Below are 27,825 nucleotides of genomic sequence, written 5' to 3' on the forward strand. Positions count from 1 at the left end.
ACTGTATATATTTCCAGTGTCCGATTTAATTGATAGACAATACATCTGTGTTATGTTTTTTCATGCAGGCACTTTAATTAGCAGTTTCCTGCAACAGACCCAGCACCATTTTAGCAGCGTTAAGTAAATAAACTGGGTGCCACTTCCAGCCACAGCAGTAATTACAGTCTTCAGCGTAAGAATAAAATGAACGGCCGGGTCCACAATAATTCCTCTTGGAATGCATGAAGATGGTTAGAATTCAGGATTGCATCATTAGATTTATAAATCGATGTCTGTGTAAAAGCATGATATCAAAATGACTCATCCATTCCACTTCAGCGAATAAATGACAAGACAAAGCCATGCCAGGACGCTGAGATCATCCAATGACTTCACCTGATACCTCATCTCAAACTATTAGGGGTGTAATGGAACACATATTCCTAATGAAATTTTCAGTACAGGTCTTTCTGTTCGCTACGCATGTGTAGTGAGCGAATGCAGTGTTGTTTTAACCACTGCATGTGTGTGGAAAGTAATATGAAATGTACACATCCAAATAGGGCTGAGTGATATCAGCAAAAATATGATCATGATATTCCATATCGATATTTATCACAATTTTCATGTATTGATTGTGACGTGATTTCCACATGTGAAGTGAAGTGACATACTGCCAAGTATGGTGACCCATACTCGGAATTCGTGCTCTGCATTTAACCCATCCAACGTGCACACACACACACACACACACAGCAGTGAACACACACACACAGCAGTGAACACACACACACACAGCAGTGAACACACACACACCGTGAACACACACCCGGAGCAGTGGAACACACTCATTTATGCTGCAGCGCCCGGGGAGCAGTTGGGGGTTCGGTGCCTTGCTCAATGGCACCTCAGTCGTGGTATTGAGGGTGGAGAGTCGAATCCCTGCCGGCCCGAGACTCGAACCCACAACCTTTGGATTACGAGTCCGACTCTCTAACCATTAGGCCACGACTTCCCCAAGACACGGCATGTCTTGTAGAATGAACGTAAACATGACTTAATTGTTCACAATTAAAAAGTAGCTATAAAACCCCACAAAACTTGTTTTATTTTTCCCCTAAATTCTGTTTAGCGTTTTTTTTTTTTCTGGATTCAGTTTTTGATATATTAGACATTTAATCAACAAAAATGGTGTCTAACGAATTAATAAAACTTGAATTTGTATTATTTTATTATTTAATCAATCTTAAAATGTATTCCAATTTAAAAATAACAATAAATCTACAACACAACTTTGCATTTTTATTTTTGTCAAATAAGATGCTGCACAACAGAACTAAAAATTACAACATGAAAGAAAAAATATTATAAAAATATATTTTGCTAAAATATTTGGCATCCAAAGGTGGCAGAATTTCAAATCTATTGCCCTATTTACAACAGAACCATAAACTGCAGTAAAATAAGTGTGCTTGTCCAGTAAACCACTATTTAATAAAAGAAGCAATTTTATGTTTTGTTTTCCTCTGCTGTGCCGAAATCATACCAAAGCATGACTGCAAAACTTGGTTTGAAATGTTTGTGTAATGATTAACCCCTATAAAACACTTTACACTTTCTAACGGTTGTCAGCTGTTACTATGCAGTTCCTATAGGTGTTCTTAGTAGTGGTTACCAGGGTATTTTGTTTTGATTGTTAGAATGTTGCTAAGGCATTCGGAAACCCACCTTTGATCTCCTTGGTGAAACGGACCCTTTGCGAGTCGGTAAGCGTCTTCGGCTGCTCGTCGATGTTGCGGATGTCCAGAACTTCACACATGAACTCAATGACAGGCTGAGCTTTATAAAAGGCTGTTGCAGATACTGAGAACAGCGGAAATGGACAGTTTCAATGTATACAGCATGCATTTAAGCACAATGAGCAATTAAGAGATAAAAGACGTCTGTCGTACCATCAATGTTGAGCATCATCTTCCACATGGCCGGCCGGACAGACTGATGGAAGCCGAACCACACCTCTCTGCCTCCACCCAGAGGATGATAGTAGCCTTCAGGAGGGGAAAAGAAGGAGCGTCCCACTGGGGTGTACCTGCAGACGGGACGGTCACAATAGTTAAGACAGTAAAGCATAAAAGCCAGGGGGAAAAAAAAAATGTTTAGACAAAAGTTCCAATTGGACTGAGTCCAGTAAACCAATGCATGCTTAAAAGGAGTTGAATTTGCTCAGCTTCAGCAACAATTTTTGCAAACCGAGCATGATATGATTAGATCCCATTCAATTTCAAATAATTATGTTGTTGTGTATTTTTAAGGGCATTTTATTATGTGAATGGTTACTCATTTTCATTATATTAAAATAAACTAAAACAATTTATTAGTAGTTTTAAAACTAAAATGACATACTTTACATTACATCACATACTACAATTCAAGATTGACACAAACTGTATGCATCGGCAGAATTGCTGGCACTGAGAAAACAAGTGAATCGATAAAGCCCTAATGTTTGTCTGTGACCTGTCAGTCCGTGACCGGCGTACCTCATGGAGGCCAGGTGTCTCATGGCCACATCGAGGGCTTGGACAGAGTCCAGCGGGACCTGCAGACGTCCGCTGACCAGCGTCTCCTGCAGCAGCCGCCACGACACCTTGGCCAGCCAGTGAATGGACACTTTAAAGATGCGATCCTTCCCCTCGCCGGGGATGGTCACCTCAAAATCAACCTACATCAGACGAGAGGCCCAGAATGAGAACAGCATGAAACTGGATTAATTACATAACATAAATTACAATCAAGGCTAGGGACGGAAATTATAGAAAAAAAAAAAATCATGTTGCTCTGAAACTAATTATTAAAGAGTTTTAGAACTGAATCACTGAAACTGACTGATTCACAAAAATCAATCAAAACTAACTGAAATGGAACTTTAACGACAGGAATGTATAGGAAATTTAATAGCCAAACAATATCCAGGGATGCAAACACATCATGGGTGAAAAAGGTGACACATGCACCCCCATATCCATTCCCAGGTTTTGACTTCTTGCTTTTGGATTTCTTATAAAATGACTATTATAACACATTTTAGTACTGTACTTAAGTACTATAGCAAGTATAATTAAATAATGCATTAAATATTTTGAAATATTGTTAGATTTAATTTAAAATCTTAACTTTTTAAACATTGCCTCAAAAAGGACACATCAAAAAGAGTGTTTTAAGTTATCTTTAACTATCCTTAATATATGGATAGCAACAATTTAGTGGATTCGCACTCATAATTTTTTACACTCACTTTTGTCACTCCTGAGACAGTATATGTGGATGCTCAGTCCTATTAGACAAACAAAACTTTTCTTTAAATTATCAATGGATTATGTAGAGAAACCGAGCAAAGGGCTCCTCTTATAGCGCAACTGACTCAGCTTTATCATGCAAAAACATATAAATCAACGACTAACTACACAATCAATCTCTTATTTACACTGTGTGTATGAGTTCTCTCTCTCCCGTTCTAATAGTTAGATTTGCGAGGTGTTAGAGGTAACACCTCTGACTGGTCATTGCTTTCAACAGAGATGCCTGTGATTGGCTACAATACTCAACAGCATGTTGTAAATAAACGTGTGCTTCTGTAATTTGAAACCAAAGCATCACACAAAAACACACAGGAGCGTTTAAAAGCGGTTGAGTATAAACGGGTATAGAATTGAATTGGTACTAATGGTACTGTTAAGTAAAAGGGCATCATATTTCATACACGCTATTATGGCTCATATAATCTGATATAGTGTGATTGTGGAGGAAAAAGAGCTCAATTTTATTCAGAGACCCAAACTGAGTAAATATTTGCAATTTGTTGCAGATGCTGATATTTATGTGAACAAAACATGATGAAATTCTGATGCTTACAATGTAAATCAATGAGATCTTTATCACAGTATAGCAGATACTTTGAATATCAAAGTATCAGTCCTGCTTTATAAGGTTAAAATGATCTCCCCAGTAATCACTAGGAATATATTGTGAATCTTTTAATACTAAATGTTATTTGCTGTGAATATGGCAAACCAATATCTTATCAAGCAGCTCTTTTACGTACCTTTTCGGTGCCTATAGGTAACGCTAAAACGGTGTAGATATTCTTCTTCCCATCATACACTGGTTTTCGGTCACCAAAGAGCTGCGGTTTGAAATGTTGGACCATGTACTCCACAACCTCCCTGTGAAAAGTCACATTTAGGAGATGTGACTGACATATTCAGCAAACCTCATCTGAACATTATTTTGTGATGATGATTATTATGTGACCCTGTATGTATGTGATGATGATCTGACTATACATAATTCCACACCAAGGCTGCAATTATTTAATGAAAAATACAGTAAAAACAGAAATATTGCGAGATATTATTACAATTTAAAATAACTCTTTACTATTTTAATATAATTTAAAATGTAATTTATTTCTGTGATCAAAGCTGTATTTTCAGCATCATTACTCCAGTCTTCAGTGTCACATGATCCTTCAGAAATCATTCTAATATACTGATTTACTGCTCAATAAACATTTCTGATTATTATCAATGTTGAAAATGGTTGTGCTGCTGAATATTTTTGTTGAAAGTTCAAAAGAACAGCATTTATTTGAGAGCGATATCTTTTATAAATTATTATAAATGTATTTACTGTCACTTTTGAACAATTCAATGGGTCAATCCTGAATAAAAGTATTAATTTAAAAAAAATCTAAAAATTAATAAATAAAAATCTACCTGACTGCAAAATTGACTGTTTATGTAAAATACTGATTTGAATAATAATAATAATAAATTATATAGTTTTTATTATTATTTTTAATGAATTTGTTAAACCTACATTTTAAACCTGCCTTGAATTACTGGTGAAAGAAAATATGTGAACAAAAGTCAATGATAAAAGTATATGTATTTTCATAAACTGAATATATACTGTACTTATTTCTATGTATATATGTATGTATATATATATATATACACACACACATAGACACACACACACAGGTGCATCTCAAATTAGAATATCGTGAAAAAGTTAATTTTTTCTTGTAACTTATTTCAAAAAGTGAAACTTTCATATATTTTAGATTCATTACATGTAAAGTAAAACATTTCAAAAGTTTTTGTTTTAATTTTGATGATTAGAGCTTACAGCTCATGAAAGTCAAAAATCAGTATCTCAAAATATTAGAATATTTACATTTGAGTTTCAATTAATGACCATCACTACAGTATAAATTCAGAGTATCTCTTGTTCTTTGAAACCACAATAATGGGGAATACTGCTGACTTGGCAATGATCCAGAAGATGAACATTGATGCCCTCCACAAAGAGGGTAAGTCCCAGAGGGTCATTACTGAAAGCTGTGGCTGTTTACAGAGTGCTGTATCAAAGCATATTAAATGCAAAGTTGACTGGAAGGAAGAATTTGGGGAGGAAAAGATGCACAAGCAACAGGGATGACCGCAAGCTTGAGAATACTGTCAAGCAAAGCTGATTGAAACACTTGTGAGAGCTTCACAAGGAGTGGACTGAAGCTGGAGTCAGTGCATCAAGAGTCTCCACGCTCAGACGTCTTCAGGAAAAGGGCTACCAAGCCACTTCTGAACCAGAGACAGCATCAGAAGCATCTTACCTGGGCTGTGGAGAAAAAGAACTGGACTGTTGCTCAGTGGTCCAAAGTCCTCTTTTCAGATGAAAATAAATTTTGCATTTAATTTGGAAATCAAGGTCTCAGAGTCTGGAGGAAGAGTGGAGAGGCACAGAATCCATGTTGCTTGAAGTCCAGTGTGAAGTTTCCACAGTCAGTGATGATTTGGGCTGCCATGTCATCTGCTGGTGTTGGCCCACTGTGTTTTCTGAAGTCCACAGTCAACGCAGCCATCTACCAGGACATTTTAGAGCACTTCATGCTTCCTTCTGCTGACAAGCTTTATGGAAATGCTGATTTCATTTTCCAGCAGGACTTGGCACCTGCCCACACTGCCAAAGGTACCAAAAGCTGGTTCAATGAGCATGGTGTTACTGTGCTTGATTGGCCAGCAAACTCGCCTGACCTGAACCCTATAGAGAATCTATGGGATATTGTCAAGAGGAAGATGGGAGACACCAGACCCAACAATGCAGATGACCTGAAGGCTGCTATCAAAGCAACCTGGGCTTCCATTACACCTGAGTAGTGCCACAAACTAATCACCTCCATGCCACGCTGCACTGAGGCAGTAATTAAAGCAAAAGGAGCTCCTACCAAGTATTGAGTACATATACAGTAAATGAACATACTTTCCAGAAGGCCAACAATTCACTAAAAAAAAATTTTTTATTGGTCTTATGAAGTATTCTAATTTGTTGAGATTGAATTGGTGGGTTTTTGTTAAATGTGAGCCTAAATCATCACCATTAAAAGAACCAAAGATTTAAACTACTTCAGTCTGTGTGCACTGAATTTATTTAATACACGAGTTTCACAATTTGAGTTGAATTACTGAAATAAATGAACTTTTCCACGACATTCTAATTTATTGAGATGCACCTGTATGTATGTATGTATGTGTGTATGTGTATAATATATAAGAACAACTGATGAGCTGTAACAGATAACTTACATTATTAGCATCCTTTTCTGCATCAGAAAGTGTTTGATATTTAAGTGTCTGATGGGATTGTGGTGCACAGAATTTGTCTCAAACTCGCCCATGCACTGGTGACGGCACAATGACGTCACTTTCACACTCATCCTCACACTTGTGCAGACGTGTCCAGAATAAACCAGGCTTAAGTTGTATTTAACTCAGAAGGCAGACAGCTTAGTTGAACTGAAAATACAGTTACAGGATGAACAGAATTCAAGCGTTGCCTGTGCACGTCTACAGGAACATTTTCTCCTAAAACCTTTTCAGGGAAGAACAGCATGAGGAGGTTTCTTTCTAGGTCATGCTTTATGTAATTGAGGTAACTGAAATATTTTGACCTTTGTCACCGAGCCATGCAAATCTGCAGTTCTACTGACCCCAGTGATTTAGAGAAATAACTAATAGGGGAAACTTTATCTCAATTCATACTGAGGAAAGACTAATCCTAGGACTAAGCCTGTCAAGATTATTACATAATCAAAAGCTAAACCTGATGTTTATTCATCTTCTGAAAATATTTTCATGGTTAAAAATAACTGGCCAAATTCAGTCTGAATTTCAAGTTACTCAATATTAACATTTTGTTTTGTTGACAGAGTGAATGCAAAGTAGACTAACAGTAAAGTGGAACAAACGTAATATTTTTCATATGATTCCAAATTCAGTGTGATAAAATGAATAAGCTTTTAGTTTTATATTTTTAGTTTTCATTTTAATTTGACTAATTTTGCTTCAGTTTTCATTTCTATTATTTTCAGTTTTAGAAATCTTTCAAATTATTTTTTTTATTTCACTTAGTTGCGAAAGTATTATTTCAAACTTTTGTGTGTTTTAAACATACATTTTAATCTAATATTTGTATTTTTTCAGACAGACAGACAATCATAACAGAATACAAAATAAATATAATTTTTAATGTAATTCTACCTGTAATTATGTGATTCCAAATACAATGTGGGGATAAATGAATTTGCTTTTTATATTTTCATATTTTAAAATTTTTGTAGTTTTGTAATGTGCTTTTGTAATTTAAAATATTTTTATTTAGCTTATTTTTATATTTATATTTATTTCAGTTAGTAGTTTTAGTAGTTAAAGTTTAGTACTTCAACATGTTTATTTCACATTTCTAATTTGTTGAATTTTTTTCCATTATTTATATTCTATTTCAGCTTTATTTCAATAAACAAAAACTTTATTCTATTCCAATCTGATAAGAAATGACAGACAATTATAACAGTCTATAGACTAAACTGGAACAAGATAATCATTTTAAATGTGATTCTACCTCTGATTCCAAATTTAATGTGAAAAAAATGGCTTTACATGACAAATAATTAGTATGACAATTAATTTTAAGCATTTATGTATATGTATCAGAATGAGCTTTAGAATCAGAATCAGAATTAACTTTATTGGAAGGTTAGATTTTTGCTTTTTATATTTTCATATTTTAAAATGTTTAAGTTTTAGTAGTTTTGTAATGTGCTTTTGTAATTTTAAAATATTTTTATTTAGTATTTTATTTAAATATTTTTATTATATTTTTATGCGTGTATTTACGTGACAAATAATTTGTATGACAATTAATTTTAAGCATTTATGTATATATACACACACATACACATACATACATACATACATACATACATACATATATACAGTCATGGCCAAAAATATGGGCACCCTTGGTAAATATGATCAAAGAAGGCTGTGAAAATAAATCTGCATTATTAGGGCCCAAGCCAGTAAGGCGCAGGGCCCTATTGTTCTTCTAAGGATTATTATTAGGGCCCAAGCCAGTAAGGCGCAGGGCCCTATTGTTCTTCTAAGGATTATTATTTTTAGGGCCCAAGCCAGTAAGGCGCAGGGCCCTATTGTTCCCCTAAGGATTATTATTTTTTTTTTTTTTTTTTTTTTTTTTATTATTTTTTATTTCGACTATCCGGGTACTTTTGGGGGCGTTAACGTGCCCGAAAACTCTCGAAAATTGGCACGCACATTGGAACCTGCGGCCATTAGGACGCCGCTGAGGCTGGGACCCGGGCGTGGCACAGGGGCTCTACGGCGCCCCCTGGAAAATTGTCAGAAAACTTGATGTATAGCTCACACATACTTGCACGTATTCATATGAAACTCGGTACACATATAGAACTCATTGAGCTGAACAACTTTCACGCTGCATGTCTTAGGCTCCGCCCAACAGGAAGTCGGCTATTCAGGGCTGTTTAAAAAGCGCATGCTCTGGAATTTGATATACTCCTCTGAGGATTTCCATACGATTGCCACCAAACTAGGTGAACATGATCTCAAGACATTGGGGACGCTAAATTGCGAAGATATTTTTGATATGTCGAACGGTTTGCCCGTGGCGAGGCGATGAAGTTATGGCGAAAAATGAGACCCAGGAAATGCCTAATAACGTCCACATACATTGTATGATGTAGATCAAACTTCAGTGATTTGTTCGTTGTATGATGCCGATCGGATAGATGTGACTATTATGACTGAAAGTTATAGCGCCACCAACTGGCTGCAGGAAGTGTGTCGTTTTCAAAATGCTTTGAATTCAGCATCTTCTTTTACCTCGATTTGCTTCAAACTTCACCAGAATAATGTCAAAACACGGCCGATGTAAAACTGTGAAGGGAATATTGATATCTAAAATTATGTTGCCATGGCAACGTGTCAAAGTTGAAAATTCGTTTCTGGTGATTTTGAGGCAGATAACATGTTTAGAATGTCATGAAACTCAACACACATATCAGTATTAATGATAGTTAGACACTGGAAAAAGCTCATAAACGGGCGTGGAAGAGACACTCTATAGCGCCACCTTTTGTCAAAAATGAGGGGGTTAGTTTTAGCTACAGACACCAAACTCGGTATATAAATTGTTCTAATTAATCCGGACAACTTTCTAATTTACAGTCATTAGCTACGACCAACAGGAAGTCGGCTATATTTATTTTAATGTGGGTTTTTTTTAAAAACGGGCTGTAAACAAATTAATACTCCTCCAAGCAGAAACACGGAAATCACACCAAACATTTTTTATCATGATGCCAAAATACTGAAGATGCTAAATTGCGGACGGATTTAGGATATCTTGAACGATGATTTAATGGCAATTTATTAAAGTTACAGTAAAAAAGATAATTTTTTTTTTTTTTTATCTTTTAAGAGCAGCTTCCAAACACTTCATAAAAAATTACATACACAGAACAATACAGTCTGAGGATATGTGATTAATTTCATGAATTTACAATACACTATGCTTAGGAGAAAATTTAAAAACTATCAGAGAGCTCTTAGACTGCTGAGTGAGAGCTCCCTGCCAGCCTGCAGCTGAGTGAGGGGTGGGGGTGGGGTGGGGTGTGAGTGACTGTGTGAGTGACTGTGTGGATTGAGGAGCTGGGTGAGAGAGAGAAAGAGAGAGAGGGTCTGTTTTTTAAAATCTTTAAAAAATGCTTATAAATCATTAAATAAGGTCTCAATTCTTAACATTAGGAAATGCATTAATTAACGTGAACTAACAATGAAAAATATATTTTTACAGCATGTTAATTCTTCCATGATAGTATGAACTAACAAAGAACAATTTTTTTAAAGCATTTATTAATCTTTTTAATGTTAGAAAAATAGTCATGTTCAAAAGATAAACTTTAAAATGTAATAATATATTAACACATTTTGGAATTAATATTGATCAACATTAAATGGTATATAATTATTAATGTTTATATATATATAATGATAGCTACAGACACCAAACTCAGTACATAAATTGTTCTTATTAATCCGGACAACTTTCTAATTTACAGTCATTAGCTACGACCAACAGGAAGTCGGCTATATTTATTTTAATGTGGGTTTTGTTTTTAAACAGGCTGTAAACAAATTCATGCTCCTCCAAACAGAAACACGTAAATCACACCAAACATTTTTTCTTATGATGCCAAAATACTGAAGATGCTAAATTGCGGACGGATTTAGGATATCTTGAACGATGATTTAATGGCAATTTATTAAAGTTACAGTAAAAAAGAGAAAACTTTTCTTTTCTTTTTTTCTTTTAAGAGCAGCTTCCAAACACTTCATAAAAAATTACATACACAGAACAATACAGTCTGAGGATATGTGATTAATTTCATGAATTTACAATACACTATGCTTAGGAGAAAATTTAAAAACTATCAGAGTTCTCCTGTCTCTGTGCTTCTAATGTTTGCGGTAGGTGACTGGGTGAGTGACTGACTGTGTGAGTTCAGTGAGTGTGGAGGGGGAGAGAGAGAGAGACAGGGTCTGTTTAAACATCTCAATAAAATCCTTAAAAAATGCTTATAAAGCATTAAAGGTTTTGATAACACTTTATAATGAAGTCTCATTTGTTAACAGTAGGGAATGCATTAATTAACATGAACTAACAATGAAATATATATTTTACAGTATGTTAATTCTTCATTGATAGTATGAACTTACAATGAACTAACAATGAACAAAATATTTTTTATATTAGAAAAATAGTCATGTTCAAAAGATAAAACTTTAAAATTTAATAATATATTAACACATTTTGGAATTGATTTTGATCAACATTAAATGGTATATATTTATTAATGATGTAAATTAACAACAGTTAAATAATGTTGTTTTTTAACATTGGTTAATTCACAAATAACATTAAATATTAACAATATATTTTTTACTTTATTAATTTGTGTTAGAAAAAATTATTCATGTTAGTTAATGGAAAAATAAATAATTAAAAAATGCTTATAAATCATTAAAAGCTTTGGTAACTATAATAATTTCTCATTTGTTAGCATTAGTAAATGCATTAACTAACATCAACTACCAATGAAAAATAAATTTTCACAGAATTTAAAGTTTTATATGTTCTGTGTGTGTGTGTGTTTCACAGAGTTGATGGTTTGGATTAACCCTTTAATTGCCGTATCCCTTAAAACCAAACTGCCAGAGGGTTACTGTGATGCTTGTGCTCGCTGGGCACCGTTTTATCGATGCCACCGGGGTGGCGTATGCTGACGGCTTGGGCCCGTCATCGCTGCTCGCAGCTATATTTTTTTTTTTTTTTTTTTTTTTTTTTTTTTTTTTTATTTCAATCATCCGGGCACTTTTGGGGGCCTTAACGTGCCCGAAAACTCTCGAAAATTGGCACGCACGTTGGAACCTGCGGCCATTAGGACGCCGCTGAGGCTGGGACCCGGGCGTGGCACAGGGGCTCTACGGCGCCCCCTGGAAAATTGTCAGAAAGCTTGATGTATAGCTCACACATACTTGCACGTATTCATATGAAACTCGGTACACATATAGAACTCATTGAGCCGAACAACTTCCGCGCAGCATGTCATAGGCTCCGCCCAACAGGAAGTCGGCTATTCAGGGCTGTTTAAAAAGCGCATGCTCTGGAATTTGATATACTCCTCTGAGGATTTCCATACGATTGCCACCAAACTCGGTGAACATGATCTCAAGACATTGGGGACGCTAAATTGCGAAGATATTTTTGATATGTCGAACGGTTTGCCCGTGGCGAGGCGATGAAGTTATGGCGAAAAATGAGACCCAGGAAATGCCTAATAACGTCCACATACATTGTATGATGTTGATCAAACTTCAGTGATTTGTTCGTTGTATGATGCCGATCGGATAGATGTGACTATAATGACTGAAAGTTATAGCGCCACCAACTGGCTGCAGGAAGTGTGTCGTTTTCAAAATGCTTTGAATTCAGCATCTTATTTTTACTCGATTTGCTTCAAACTTCACCAGAATAATGTCAAAACACGGCCGATGTAAAACTGTGAAGGCAATATTGATATCTAAACTTATGTTGCCATGGCAACGTGTCAAAGTTGAAAATTCGTTTCTGGTGATTTTGAGGCAGATAACATGTTTAGAATGTCATGAAACTCAACACACATATGAGTATTAATGATAGTTAGACACTGGAAAAAGCTCATAAACGGGCGTGGAAGAGGCACTCTATAGCGCCACCTTTTGTCAAAAATGGGGGGGTTAGTTTTAGCTACAGACACCAAACTCGGTACATAAATTGTTTTTATTAATCCGGACAACTTTCTAATTTACAGTCATTAGCTACGACCAACAGGACGTCGGCTATATTTATTTTAATGTGGGTTTTTTTTTAAAACGGGCTGTAAACAAATTCATACTCCTCAAAGCAGAAACACGTAAATCACACCAAACATTTTTTCTCATGATGCCAAAATACTGAAGATGCTAAATTGCGGACGGATTTAGGATATCTTGAACGATGATTTAATGGCAATTTATTAAAGTTACAGTAAAAAAGAGATTTTTTTTTTTTTTTTATCTTTTAAGAGCAGCTTCCAAACACTTCATAAAAAATTACATACACAGAACAATACAGTCTGAGGATATGTGATTAATTTCATGAATTTACAATACACTATGCAGAGGAGAAAATTTAAAAACTATCAGACAGTTGTTACAATGCTTCTATGAGTGAGAGTTCCCTGTCAGCCTGCAGCTGAGTGAGGGGGTGGGGGTGGGGTGGGGTGTGAGTGACTGTGTGGATTGAGGAGCTGGGTGAGAGAGAGAAAGAGAGAGAGGGTCTGTTTTTTTTAAATCTTTAAAAAATGCTTATAAAGCATTAAAGGTTTTCATAACACTTTATAATTAAGTCTCAATTGTTAACAGTAGGGAATGCATTAATTAACATGAACTAACAATGAAAAATATAATTTTTTACAGCATGTTAATTCTTCATTGATAGTATGAACTTACAATGAACTAACAATGAACAAAATATTTTTAATGTTAGAAAAATAGTCATGTTCAAAAGAGAAACTTTAAAATTTAATAATATATTAACACATTTTGGAATTAATATTGATCAACATTAAATGGAATATAATTATTAATGATTATATATATATAATGATAGCTACAGACACCAAACTTGGTACATAAATTGTTCACATTAAGCCGGACAACTTTCTAATTTACAGACATTAGCTACGACCAACAGGAAGTCGGCTTTTTTTTTTTTATGTGTTTTTTTTTTTCAAAACGGGCTGTAAACAAATTCATACACCTCCAAGCAGAAACCACAAATTCACACCAAACACAGAACAAGACAGTCTGAGGATATGTGATTAATTCCATGAATTTACAGTACACTATGGCGAGAAGAAAATTTTAAAACTTATCAGAGATATCCTGTCACTGTGCTTCTAATGTTTGCGGTAGGTGACTGGGTGAGTGACTGACTGTGTGAGTTCAGTGAGTGTGGAGGGGGAGAGAGAGAGAGAGAGAGAGAGAGAGAGTCTGTTTAAACTTCTCAATAAAATCCTTAAAAAATGCTTAAAGCATTAAAGGTTTTGATAACACTTTATAATTGAGTCTCATTTGTTAACAGTAGGGAATGCATTAATTAACATGAACTAACAATGAAAAATATATTTTTTAAAGCATGTTAATTCTTCATTGATAGTATGAACTTACAATGAGCTAACAATGAACATAATATTTTTAATATTAGAAAAATAGTCATGTTCAAAAGATAAAACTTTAAAATTTAATATATTAACACATTTTGGAATTGATTTTAAACATTAAAACATTGATTTCAACATTAAATGGTATATATTTATTAATGATGTAAATTAACAACAGTTAAATAATGTTGTTTTTTAACATTGGTTAATTCACAAATAACATTAAATATTAACAATATATTTTTTACTTTATTCATTTGTGTTAGAAAAAATTATTAATTTTAGTTAATGGAAAAATAAATCATCAAAAAATGCTTATAAATCATTAAAACCTTTGGTAACTATAATAATTTCTCATTTGTTAGCATTAGTAAATGCATTAACTAACATCAACTACCAATGAAAAATATATTTTCATAGAATTTAAAGTTTTATATGTTGTTCTGTGTGTGTGTGTTTCACAGAGTTGATGGTTTGGATTAACCCTTTAATTGCCGTATCCCTTAAAACCAAACTGCCAGAGGGTTACTGTGATGCTTGTGCTCGCTGGGCACCGTTTTATCGATGCCACCGGGGTGGCGTATGCTGACGGCTTGGGCCCGTCATCGCTGCTCGCAGCTATATTTTTTTTTTTTTTTTTTTTTTTTTATTTCAATCATCCGGGCACTTTTGGGGGCCTTAACGTGCCCGAAAACTCTCGAAAATTGGCACACACATTGGAACCTGCGGCCATTAGGACGCCGCTGAGGCTGGGACCCGGGCGTGGCACAGGGGCTCTACGGCGCCCCCTGGAAAATTGTCAGAAAGCTTGATGTATAGCTCACACATACTTGCACGTATTCATATGAAACTCGGTACACATATAGAACTCATTGAGCCGAACAACTTTCACGCTGCATGTCTTAGGCTCCGCCCAACAGGAAGTCGGCTATTCAGGGCTGTTTAAAAAGCGCATGCTCTGGAATTTGATATACTCCTCTGAGGATTTCCATACGATTGCCACCAAACTAGGTGAACATGATCTCAAGACATTGGGGACGCTAAATTGCGAAGATATTTTTGATATGTCGAACGGTTTGCCCGTGGCGAGGCGATGAAGTTATGGCGAAAAATGAGACCCAGGAAATGCCTAATAACGTCCACATACATTGTATGATGTAGATCAAACTTCAGTGATTTGTTCGTTGTATGATGCCGATCGGATAGATGTGACTATTATGACTGAAAGTTATAGCGCCACCAACTGGCTGCAGGAAGTGTGTCGTTTTCAAAATGCTTTGAATTCAGCATCTTATTTTTACTCGATTTGCTTCAAACTTCACCAGAATAATGTCAAAACACGGCCGATGTAAAACTGTGAAGGGAATATTGATATCTAAAATTATGTTGCCATGGCAACGTGTCAAAGTTGAAAATTCGTTTCTGGTGATTTTGAGGCAGATAACATGTTTAGAATGTCATGAAACTCAACACACATATGAGTATTAATGATAGTTAGACACTGGAAAAAGCTCATAAACGGGCGTGGAAGAGGCACTCTATAGCGCCACCTTTTGTCAAAAATGAGGGGGTTAGTTTTAGCTACAGACCCCAAACTCGGTACATAAATTGTTCTAATTAATCCGGACAACTTTCTAATTTACAGTCATTAGCTACGACCAACAGGAAGTCGGCTATATTTATTTTAATGTGGGTTTTTTTTAAAAACGGGCTGTAAACAAATTAATACTCCTCCAAGCAGAAACACGGAAATCACACCAAACATTTTTTATCATGATGCCAAAATACTGAAGATGCTAAATTGCGGACGGATTTAGGATATCTTGAACGATGATTTAATGGCAATTTATTAAAGTTACAGTAAAAAAGATAATTTTTTTTTTTTTTTATCTTTTAAGAGCAGCTTCCAAACACTTCATAAAAAATTACATACACAGAACAATACAGTCTGAGGATATGTGATTAATTTCATGAATTTACAATACACTATGCAGAGGAGAAAATTAAAAAACTATCAGAGCTGCTTTTGAGTTAGAGCTCCCTGCCAGCCTGCCTCTGAGTGAGAGGTCCTGTCAGCCTGCAGCTGAGTGAGGGGTGGGGGTGGGGTGTGAGTGACTGTGTGAGTGACTGTGTGGATTGAGGCAGTGGGTGAGAGAGAGAAAGAGAGAGAGGGTCTGTTTTTTAAAATCTTTAAAAAATGCTTATAAATCATTAAAGATTTTGATAACACTTTATAATAAGGTCTCAATTCTTAACATTAGGAAATGCATTAATTAACGTGAACTAACAATGAAAAATATATTTTTACAGCATGTTAATTCTTCCATGATAGTATGAACTAACAAAGAACAATTTTTTTAAAGCATTTATTAATCTTTTTAATGTTAGAAAAATAGTCATGTTCAAAAGATAAACTTTAAAATTTAATAATATATAAACACATTTTGGATTAATATTGATCAACATTAAATGGTATATAATTATTAATGATTATATATATATAATGATAGCTACAGACACCAAACTCGGTACATAAATTGTTCTTATTAATCCGGACAACTTTCTAATTTACAGTCATTAGCTACGACCAACAGGAAATCGGCTATTTTTTTTTTTATGTGTTTTTTTTTTTTTAAAACGGGCTGTAAACAAATTCATACTCCTTCAAGCAGAAACCAAAAATTCACACCAAACATTTTTTCACATGATTCCAAGATACTGAAGATGCTTCATTGCGGACCGATTTAGGATATCTTGAACGGTGATTTAATGGCAATTTATTAAAGTTACAGTAAAAAAGAACACTTTTTTTTTTTTTTATCTTTAAAGAGCAGCTTCCAAACACTTCATAAAAAATTACATACACAGAACAAGACCGTCTGAGGATATGTGATTAATTTCATGAATTTACAATACACTATGCAGAGGAGAAAATTAAAACTATCAGAGATCTCCTGTCACTGCGCTCCTAATGTGTGCGGTGGGTGACTGACTGTGTGAGTTCAGTGAGTGTGGAGGGGGAGAGAGAGAGAGAGGGTCTGTTTAAACTTCTCAATAAAATCCTTAAAAAATGCTTATAAAGCATTAAAGGTTTTGATAACACTTTATAATTAAGTCTCATTTGTTAACAGTAGGGAATGCATTAATTAACATGAACTAACAATGAAAAATATATTTTTTACAGCATGTTAATTCTTCATTGATAGTATGAACTTACAATGAACTAACAATGAACAAAATATTTTTAATATTAGAAAAATAGTCATGTTCAAAAGATAAAACTTTAAAATGTAATAATATATTAACACATTTTGGAATTGATTTTGATCAACATTAAATGGTATATATTTATTAATGATGTTAACTAACAACAGTTAAATAATGTTGTTTTTTAACATTGGTTAATGCACAAATAACATTAAATATTAACAATATATTTTTTACTTTATTCATTTGTGTTAGAAAAAATTATTCATGTTAGTTAATGGAAAAATAAATCATTAAAACCTTTGGTAACTAAAATAATTTCTAATTTGTTAGCATTAGTAAATGCATTAACTAACATCAACTACCAATGAAAAATATATTTTCACAGAATTTAAAGTTTTATATGTTGTTCTGTGTGTGTGTGTTTCACAGAGTTGATGGTTTGGATTAACCCTTTAATTGCCGTATCCCTTAAAATCAAACTGCCAGAGGGTTACTGTGATGCTTGTGCTCGCTGGGCACCGTTTTATCGATGCCACCGGGGTGGCGTATGCTGACGGCTTGGGCCCGTCATCGCTGCTCGCAGCTATATTTTTTTTTTTTTTTTTTTTTTTATTTCAATCATCCGGGCACTTTTGGGGGCCTTAACGTGCCCGAAAACTCTCGAAAATTGGCACGCACGTTGGAACCTGCGGCCATTAGGACGCCGCTGAGGCTGGGACCCGGGCGTGGCACAGGGGCTCTACGGCGCCCCCTGGAAAATTGTCAGAAAGCTTGATGTATAGCTCACACATACTTGCACGTATTCATATGAAACTCGGTACACATATAGAACTCATTGAGCCGAACAACTTCCGCGCAGCATGTCATAGGCTCCGCCCAACAGGAAGTCGGCTATTCAGGGCTGTTTAAAAAGCGCATGCTCTGGAATTTGATATACTCCTCTGAGGATTTCCATACGATTGCCACCAAACTAGGTGAACATGATCTCAAGACATTGGGGACGCTAAATTGCGAAGATATTTTTGATATGTCGAACGGTTTGCCCGTGGCGAGGCGATGAAGTTATGGCGAAAAATGAGACCCAGGAAATGCCTAATAACGTCCACATACATTGTATGATGTATATCAAACTTCAGTGATTTGTTCGTTGTATGATGCCGATCGGATAGATGTGACTATTATGACTGAAAGTTATAGCGCCACCAACTGGCTGCAGGAAGTGTGTCGTTTTCAAAATGCTTTGAATTCAGCATCTTCTTTTACCTCGATTTGCTTCAAACTTCACCAGAATAATGTCAAAACACGGCCGATGTAAAACTGTGAAGGGAATATTGATATCTAAAATTATGTTGCCATGGCAACGTGTCAAAGTTGAAAATTCGTTTCTGGTGATTTTGAGGCAGATAACATGTTTAGAATGTCATGAAACTCAACACACATATCAGTATTAATGATAGTTAGACACTGGAAAAAGCTCATAAACGGGCGTGGAAGAGACACTCTATAGCGCCACCTTTTGTCAAAAATGAGGGGGTTAGTTTTAGCTACAGACACCAAACTCGGTACATAAATTGTTCTTATTAATCCGGACAATTTTCTAATTTACAGTCATTAGCTACGACCAACAGGAAGTCGGCTATATTTATTTTAATGTGGGTTTTTTTTAAAAACGGGCTGTAAACAAATTAATACTCCTCCAAGCAGAAACACGGAAATCACACCAAACATTTTTTATCATGATGCCAAAATACTGAAGATGCTAAATTGCGGACGGATTTAGGATATCTTGAACGATGATTTAATGGCAATTTATTAAAGTTACAGTAAAAAAGATAATTTTTTTTTTTTTTTATCTTTTAAGAGCAGCTTCCAAACACTTCATAAAAAATTACATACACAGAACAATACAGTCTGAGGATATGTGATTAATTTCATGAATTTACAATACACTATGCTTAGGAGAAAATTTAAAAACTATCAGAGAGCTCTTAGACTGCTGAGTGAGAGCTCCCTGCCAGCCTGCAGCTGAGTGAGGGGTGGGGGTGGGGTGGGGTGTGAGTGACTGTGTGAGTGACTGTGTGGATTGAGGAGCTGGGTGAGAGAGAGAAAGAGAGAGAGGGTCTGTTTTTTAAAATCTTTAAAAAATGCTTATAAATCATTAAATAAGGTCTCAATTCTTAACATTAGGAAATGCATTAATTAACGTGAACTAACAATGAAAAATATATTTTTACATCATGTTAATTCTTCCATGATAGTATGAACTAACAAAGAACAATTTTTTTAAAGCATTTATTAATCTTTTTAATGTTAGAAAAATAGTCATGTTCAAAAGATAAACTTTCAAATGTAATAATATATTAACACATTTTGGAATTAATATTGATCAACATTAAATGGTATATAATTATTAATGTTTATATATATATAATGATAGCTACAGACACCAAACTCGGTACATAAATTGTTCTTATTAATCCGGACAACTTTCTAATTTACAGTCATTAGCTACGACCAACAGGAAGTCGGCTATATTTATTTTAATGTGGGTTTTGTTTTTAAACAGGCTGTAAACAAATTCATGCTCCTCCAAACAGAAACACGGAAATCACACCAAACATTTTTTCTTATGATGCCAAAATACTGAAGATGCTAAATTGCGGACGGATTTAGGATATCTTGAACGATGATTTAATGGCAATTTATTAAAGTTACAGTAAAAAAGAGAAAACTTTTCTTTTCTTTTTTTCTTTTAAGAGCAGCTTCCAAACACTTCATAAAAAATTACATACACAGAACAATACAGTCTGAGGATATGTGATTAATTTCATGAATTTACAATACACTATGCGGAGGAGAAAATTTAAAAACTATCAGAGTTCTCCTGTCTCTGTGCTTCTAATGTTTGCGGTAGGTGACTGGGTGGGTGACTGACTGTGTGAGTTCAGTGAGTGTGGAGGGGGAGAGAGAGAGGGAGAGAGAGAGAGGGTCTGTTTAAACATCTCAATAAAATCCTTAAAAAATGCTTATAAAGCATTAAAGGTTTTGATAACACTTTATAATTAAGTCTCATTTGTTAACAGTAGGGAATGCATTAATTAACATGAACTAACAATGAAATATATATTTTACAGTATGTTAATTCTTCATTGATAGTATGAACTTACAATGAACTAACAATGAACAAAATATTTTTTATATTAGAAAAATAGTCATGTTCAAAAGATAAAACTTTAAAATTTAATAATATATTAACACATTTTGGAATTGATTTTGATCAACATTAAATGGTATATATTTATTAATGATGTAAATTAACAACAGTTAAATAATGTTGTTTTTTAACATTGGTTAATTCACAAATAACATTAAATATTAACAATATATTTTTTACTTTATTAATTTGTGTTAGAAAAAATTATTCATGTTAGTTAATGGAAAAATAAATCATTAAAAAATGCTTATAAATCATTAAAAGCTTTGGTAACTATAATAATTTCTCATTTGTTAGCATTAGTAAATGCATTAACTAACATCAACTACCAATGAAAAATAAATTTTCACAGAATTTAAAGTTTTATATGTTCTGTGTGTGTGTGTGTTTCACAGAGTTGATGGTTTGGATTAACCCTTTAATTGCCGTATCCCTTAAAACCAAACTGCCAGAGGGTTACTGTGATGCTTGTGCTCGCTGGGCACCGTTTTATCGATGCCACCGGGGTGGCGTATGCTGACGGCTTGGGCCCGTCATCGCTGCTCGCAGCTATATTTATTTTTTTTTTTTTTTTTTTATTATTTTTTATTTCGACTATCCGGGTACTTTTGGGGGCCTTAACGTGCCCGAAAACTCTTGAAAATTGGCACGCACGTTGGAACCTGCGGCCATTAGGACGCCGCTGAGGCTGGGACCCGGGCGTGGCACAGGGGCTCTACGGCGCCCCCTGCAAAATTGTCAGAAAGCTTGATGTATAGCTCACACATACTTGCACGTATTCATATGAAACTTGGTACACATATAGAACTCATTGAGCTGAACAACTTTCACGCTGCATGTTTTAGGCTCCGCCCAACAGGAAGTCGGCTATTCAGGGCTGTTTAAAAAGCGCATGCTCTGGAATTTGATATACTCCTCTGAGGATTTCCATACGATTGCCACCAAACTCGGTGAACATGATCTCAAGATATTGGGGACGCTAAATTGCGAAGATATTTTTGATATGTCGAACGGTTTGCCCGTGGCGAGGCGATGAAGTTATGGCGAAAAATGAGACCCAGGAAATGCCTAATAACGTCCACATACATTGTATGATGTAGATCAAACTTCAGTGATTTGTTCGTTGTATGATGCCGATCGGATAGATGTGACTATTATGACTGAAAGTTATAGCGCCACCAACTGGCTGCAGGAAGTGTGTCGTTTTCAAAATGCTTTGAATTCAGCATCTTATTTTTACTCGATTTGCTTCAAACTTCACCAGAATAATGTCAAAACACGGCCGATGTAAAACTGTGAAAGGAATATTGATATCTAAAATTATGTTACCATGGCAACGTGTCAAAGTTGAAAATTCGTTTCTGGTGATTTTGAGGCAGATAACATGTTTAGAATGTCATGAAACTCAACACACATATCAGTATTAATGATAGTTAGACACTGGAAAAAGCTCATAAACGGGCGTGGAAGAGGCACTCTATAGCGCCACCTTTTGTCAAAAATGGGGGGGTTAGTTTTAGCTACAGACACCAAACTCGGTACATAAATTGTTCTTATTAATCCGGACAACTTTCTAATTTACAGTCATTAGCTACGACCAACAGGAAGTCGGCTATATTTATTTTAATGTGGGTTTTTAAAAAAAACGGGCTGTAAACAAATTAATACTCTTCCAAGCAGAAACACGGAAATCACACCAAACATTTTTTATCATGATGCCAAAATACTGAAGATGCTAAATTGCGGACGGATTTAGGATATCTTGAACGATGATTTAATGGCAATTTATTAAAGTTACAGTAAAAAATAGATTTTTTTTTTTCTTTTAAGAGCAGCTTCCAAACACTTCATAAAAAATTACATACACAGAACAATACAGTGTGAGGATATGTGATTAATTTCATGAATTTACAATACACTATGCAGAGGAGAAAATTAAAAAACTATCAGAGAGTTGTTAGACTGCTTCTGAGTGAGAGCTCCTGTCACTGCAGCTGAGTGAGGGGTGGGGGTGGGGTGGGGTGTGAGTGACTGTGTGAGTGACTGTGTGGATTGAGCCAGTGGGTGAGAGAGAGAAAGAGAGAGAGAGGGTCTGTTTTTTTAAATCTTTAAAAAATGCTTATAAATCATTAAAGATTTTGATAACACTTTATAATAAGGTCTCAATTCTTAACATTAGGAAATGCATTAATTAACGTGAACTAACAATGAAAAATATATTTTTACAGCATGTTAATTCTTCCATGATAGTATGAACTAACAAAGAACAATTTTTTTAAAAGCATTTATTAATCTTTTTAATGTTAGAAAAATAATCATGTTCAAAAGATAAACTTTAAAATTTAATAATATATTAACACATTTTGGAATTAATATTGATCAACATTAAATGGTATATAATTATTAATGTTTATATATATATAATGATAGCTACAGACACCAAACTCGGTACATAAATTGTTCATATTAAGCCGGACAACTTTCTAATTTACAGTCATTAGCTACGACCAACAGGAAATCGGCTATTTTTTTTTTAATGTGTTTTTTTTTTTTTTTTTTTTTTTAAAGGGCTGTAAACAAATTCATACTCCTCAAAGCAAAAACACGGAAATCACACCAAACATTTTTTCTCATGATGACAAAATACTGAAGATGCTAAATTGCGGACGGATTTAGGATATCTTGAACGATGATTTAATGGCAATTTATTAAAGTTACAGTAAAAAAGAGAAAACTTTTTTTTTTTTTTTTATCTTTTAAGAACAGCTTCCAACCACTTCATAAAAAATTACATACACAGAACAATACAGTCTGAGGATATGTGATTAATTTCATGAATTTACAATACACTATGCAGAGGAGAAAATTTAAAAACTATCAGAGAGCTGTTTCAATGCTTCTGAGTGAGAGCTCCTGTCACTGCATCTGAGTGAGGGGTGGGGGTGGGGTGGGCTGTGAGTGACTGTGTGAGTGACTGTGTGGATTGAGGAGCTGGGTGAGAGAGAGAAAGAGAGAGAGAGGGTCTGTTTTTTAAAATCTTAAAAAAATGCTTATAAATCATTAAAGATTTTGATAACACTTTATAATAAGGTCTCATTTCTTAACATTAGGAAATGCATTAATTAACGTGAACTAACAATGAAAAATATATTTTTTACAGCATGTTAATTCTTCATTGATAGTATGAACTTACAATGAACTAGCAATGAACAAAATATTTTTAATATTAGAAAAATAGTCATGTTCAAAAAATAAAACTTTAAAATTTAAAAATATATTAACACATTTTGGAATTGATTTTGATCAACATTAAATGGTATATATTTATTAATGATGTTAACTAACAACAGTTAAATAATGTTTTTTAACATTGGTTAATTCACAAATAACATTAAATATTAACAATATATTTTTTACTTTATTCATTTGTGTTAGAAAAAATTATTCATGTTAGTTAATGGAAAAATAAATCATTAAAAAATGCTTATAAATCATTAAAACCTTTTGGTAACTATAATAATTTCTCATTTGTTAGCATTAGTAAATGCATTAACTAACATCAACTACCAATGAAAAATATATTTTCACAGAATTTAAAGTTTTATATGTTGTTCTGTGTGTGTGTGTGTTTCACAGAGTTGATGGTTTGGATTAACTCTTTAATTTCCGTATCCCTTAAAACCAAACTGCCAGAGGGTTACTGTGATGTGTGTGCTCGCTGGGCACCGTTTTATCGATGCCACCGGGGTGGCGTATGCTGACGGCTTGGGCCCGTCATCGCTGCTTGCAGCTATATTTAATCCTTTGATCTTTTTATTTATTTTTTTTATTACAAAAATCTAACCTTTCATTGGATAACAAGAATTTAAAATGAGGAAAATATCATCATGAAAAAAAAAGTTTTTTCTCAAATACACGTTGGACACAATTATTGGCACTCCTAGAAATTCTTATGTGTAAAATATCTCTGAAGTATATTCCCATACATATTCACAATTTTGAGCACTCCAGGGTGATTATGAACATGAAATTATCCAGCCATGGCTTCCTGTTTCACAAAATATAAATAGGAGGGAAAACAAAGCACAAATTCCCTTAATCATCCATCACAATGAGAAAAACCAAAGAATATATTTCTGATGTGCAGCAAAAGATAATAGAGAACCACTTCACTAATAGGCAAATTAGTGAAGTGGCTTTAAGAAAAGAGCTAAAGCAGTTAAAATCAGGGCAATAATTAAGAATTTCCAATCAACATAAAATGTTACAAAACTGCCTGGAAGAGGACGTGTGTCTATATCGTCCTAATGCACGGTGAGAAGGAGAGTTTGAGTGGCTAAAGACTCTCCAAGGACCACAGCTGGAGAACTGCAGAAAATAGTTGAGTCTCGGGGTCAGAAAAGTGAAGTGAAGTGAAGTGACATACGGCCAAGTATGGTGACCCATACTCGGAATTTGTGCTCTGCATTTAACCCATCCAACGTGAACACACACACAGCAGTGAACACACACACACCGTGAACACACACACACTGTGAACACACACCCGGAGCAGTGGGCAGCCATGCTGCGGCGCCCGGGGAGCAGTTGGGGGTTCGGTGCCTTGCTCAAGGGCACCTCAGTCGTGGTATTGAGGGTGGAGAGAGCGCTGGACATTCACTCCCCCCACCTACAATTCCTGCCGGCCGGGGACTTGAACCCGCAACCTTTGGATTACGAGTCCGACTCTCTAACCATTAGGCCACGACTTCCCCTTTAAACCTTAAAACTTTTTTTTTTTTAAATTGTCAAACAGCACCTACATCAGCACATGTTGTTTGGGAGGGTTTCAAGAAAAATTCTCCTAGCTCATCCAATAACAAACTCCAGCATATTCAGTTATCAGACACGACTGGAACTTCAAATGGGACTGGCTTCTATGGTCAGATGAAACTAAAAAATGAGCTTTTTAGCAGCAAACACTCCAGATGGGTTTGGTGAACACAGGGATAAAAAGTACCCATGTGTACAATGAAATATACTGCTGTATTTGTGATGTTGTGGGCCTATATTTCTGCTGGAGGTCCTGGACATCTTGTTCAGACACATGGCATCATGGATTCTATCAAATACCAACAGATAAAAAATCAATAAGTGACTGACTCTGTTAGAAATCTTATAATGGGCCATGTTTGGATCTTCCAACCGGACAATAATCCAAACACAAACCTCAAAAACAACACAAAAATGGGTCACTGAGCACAAAACCAAGCTTCTGCTGGCCATTCCAGTCCTCTGACCTGAACCCTGTAGAAAATGAGTGAGGTGAACTGAAGAGAAACAACATGGAGCTGTGAATCTAAAGGGTCTGGAGTGATTCTGGATGAAGGAATGGTCTCTGATCTCTTGTCAGGTGTTCTCTAACCTCATCAGGCATTATAGAAGAACATTTAGAGCTGTTAAACTGGCAAATGGAGGTTTCAAAAAGTATTGAATAAAAGGGTGCCGTTAATTATGGCCAATGTGTATCAGAGAAAAACATTGATTTCATAATGATATTTCCCCCCATTTTAAATTCTTATTATCCAATGAAAGGTTAGATTTTTGTGAATTTTTTAAATAGTCAGCTGCAAATATGGCTTGACCCCAAAAAAATTCTAACAAAAGGTTTCTCAGTGGTTTACAGTAGTATCAGATGTACTTAAAAACATACTAAAAGTTTACCAAAGTTTGACTCCAAGAAAGGCCCCATTTTCAAAATGGCGGCTGTCAGGTCCTTAAAATGACCATTACTCCTTTGTATTCCTCCTAGACCAGGAATACTGGTGCCTGATACATGTTTTGGCCATGTAATATTCTAATTAGCATATTTGCATTATAGATAAGTGATTACAAGTACAATTATATATTAAATCAATTGGTTACAAGCATATTTATGCGAAAAATAAGTACAATTCCCCTTAAGTAATTGCATATTTCTCCTTTCTCATATTGTTTTGCCTAGTGTTGGTGGTTTCTGTGGTTCATAACTCATAATTCATAATAATTGTTTAGATTCCAATAAAGAATAAATTCATTAAAACTGTGTGGTACTGTAAAATTAGTAAAAAAAAACTGTAAAACTGTAAAAAACTTTTCCACCAAAGCAGTTCCAGGTGCTAGTTCAGAGCCAGTGCTATTGCCGGTTCTTAGTTGGTTCGACTGGCGAACCCTTTAAGAACCGGTTGCTTTTCCACAGGCTAGAGAGCAATACAGAGCCAGGTCTTACGTCACAATACGTTTCATGTTTCGGTTCACTAGCGCGGCACAACAGGCTTGTTCAAGGTGCATCAGCGCCATGCAGATCGATCGATCGCTCGGCATACAACACACTTAAGCACCGCGAGAGCGATCCAAAAGCATAAAGAGCCGTCTGCTTTCCAGTCGCTCCCGCAGCACCCCGATATGCCTCGCACCGAATGGCTTTGCGAACCTACATCAGCATCCAAACACGGCGAATCAAACGTGTTAGCGTATAGCTGCTATTTCAAATATGGCGGTCCAAGTTTCTGTTCGTCTTGTTGGTCACAGTAACCCCGCCCCCAGCCCCTGACGCAAGCGGTTCTTCCTTCTAGCCCAGCAATGTTTAGGTGCTACTTACGAACCGCTTTTACTGGTTCGGAGCTGGTGCTTTGGGTGTCGAAAAAACTAAGAACCGGTTCGAAACTAGGCTCTGGCTCCGAACCAGCACTGGAACTGCTTTGGTGGAAAAGGGGTAAAGCATGCAGGCATGCACGGTAGTCCATATGCCCTGCAACTGCACCGTTGTGTTCGGCAGGCAGTTGTGCAATTACAGTGGATCATCTGCAGGAGGCTTTCTGGGGCAGCAGTCTTACTGGTCATAACTGGCAGGAACCGGTTGTTCACCAACACAATCCACTGTGTTCATGTCTTCCTTTCCAATCCAGTGAAAGCCCATTGATCTGCACGATTGTCACAACACTCAAGAATGGACTCTTAACACTACTTGTGTCTTTACTTCCATGTGTTATCGTAGTCCCACAGAAAAGACAATCAGTTTGGCTGTTGAAAGGACCAGTTGCTTCTCTGGTACTTCTTTTTGGTGGCTCAGATTTATTATCTTGTTGGATTTTAATGTCTTTTTTATTTATGTACTTCTGTCAACATTTTGAGTGTATTATTTCACCAGCGGAAATGTGTACGTTGTCGTCTCTTTGTACACTTGCATTGTTGATTCCATCAGCTCCCTTCTGATGAACCT

The 27,825-nt window shown here is 35.4% G+C and overlaps 1 protein-coding gene across 2 annotated transcripts in view; it reads right to left on the reverse strand.

Annotated features, from left to right (window-relative positions):
* The window catches only part of LOC306877752 (protein argonaute-1-like), a 65,640-nt gene that overhangs the window by 29,776 nt on the left and 8,039 nt on the right, over positions 1 to 27,825 (reverse strand). The window contains exons 4-8 of one of the 2 annotated variants that reach the window (XM_079429697.1): positions 6,627 to 6,836; positions 4,085 to 4,205; positions 2,523 to 2,704; positions 1,935 to 2,071; positions 1,711 to 1,845 (exon numbers count right to left, since the gene is read on the reverse strand). In XM_079429697.1, coding sequence (XP_079285823.1) covers positions 1,711 to 1,845; positions 1,935 to 2,071; positions 2,523 to 2,704; positions 4,085 to 4,205; positions 6,627 to 6,757 — 706 coding nt within the window. In that variant the 5' untranslated portion in view covers positions 6,758 to 6,836. The remainder of the gene's footprint in view (positions 1 to 1,710; positions 1,846 to 1,934; positions 2,072 to 2,522; positions 2,705 to 4,084; positions 4,206 to 6,626; positions 6,837 to 27,825) is intronic. The other variant, XM_079429696.1, reaches the window with a different exon arrangement.

Source organism: Barbus barbus, assembly GCF_936440315.1.
Source record: "Barbus barbus genome assembly, chromosome: 12".
Lineage (NCBI taxonomy): Eukaryota > Metazoa > Chordata > Actinopteri > Cypriniformes > Cyprinidae > Barbus > Barbus barbus.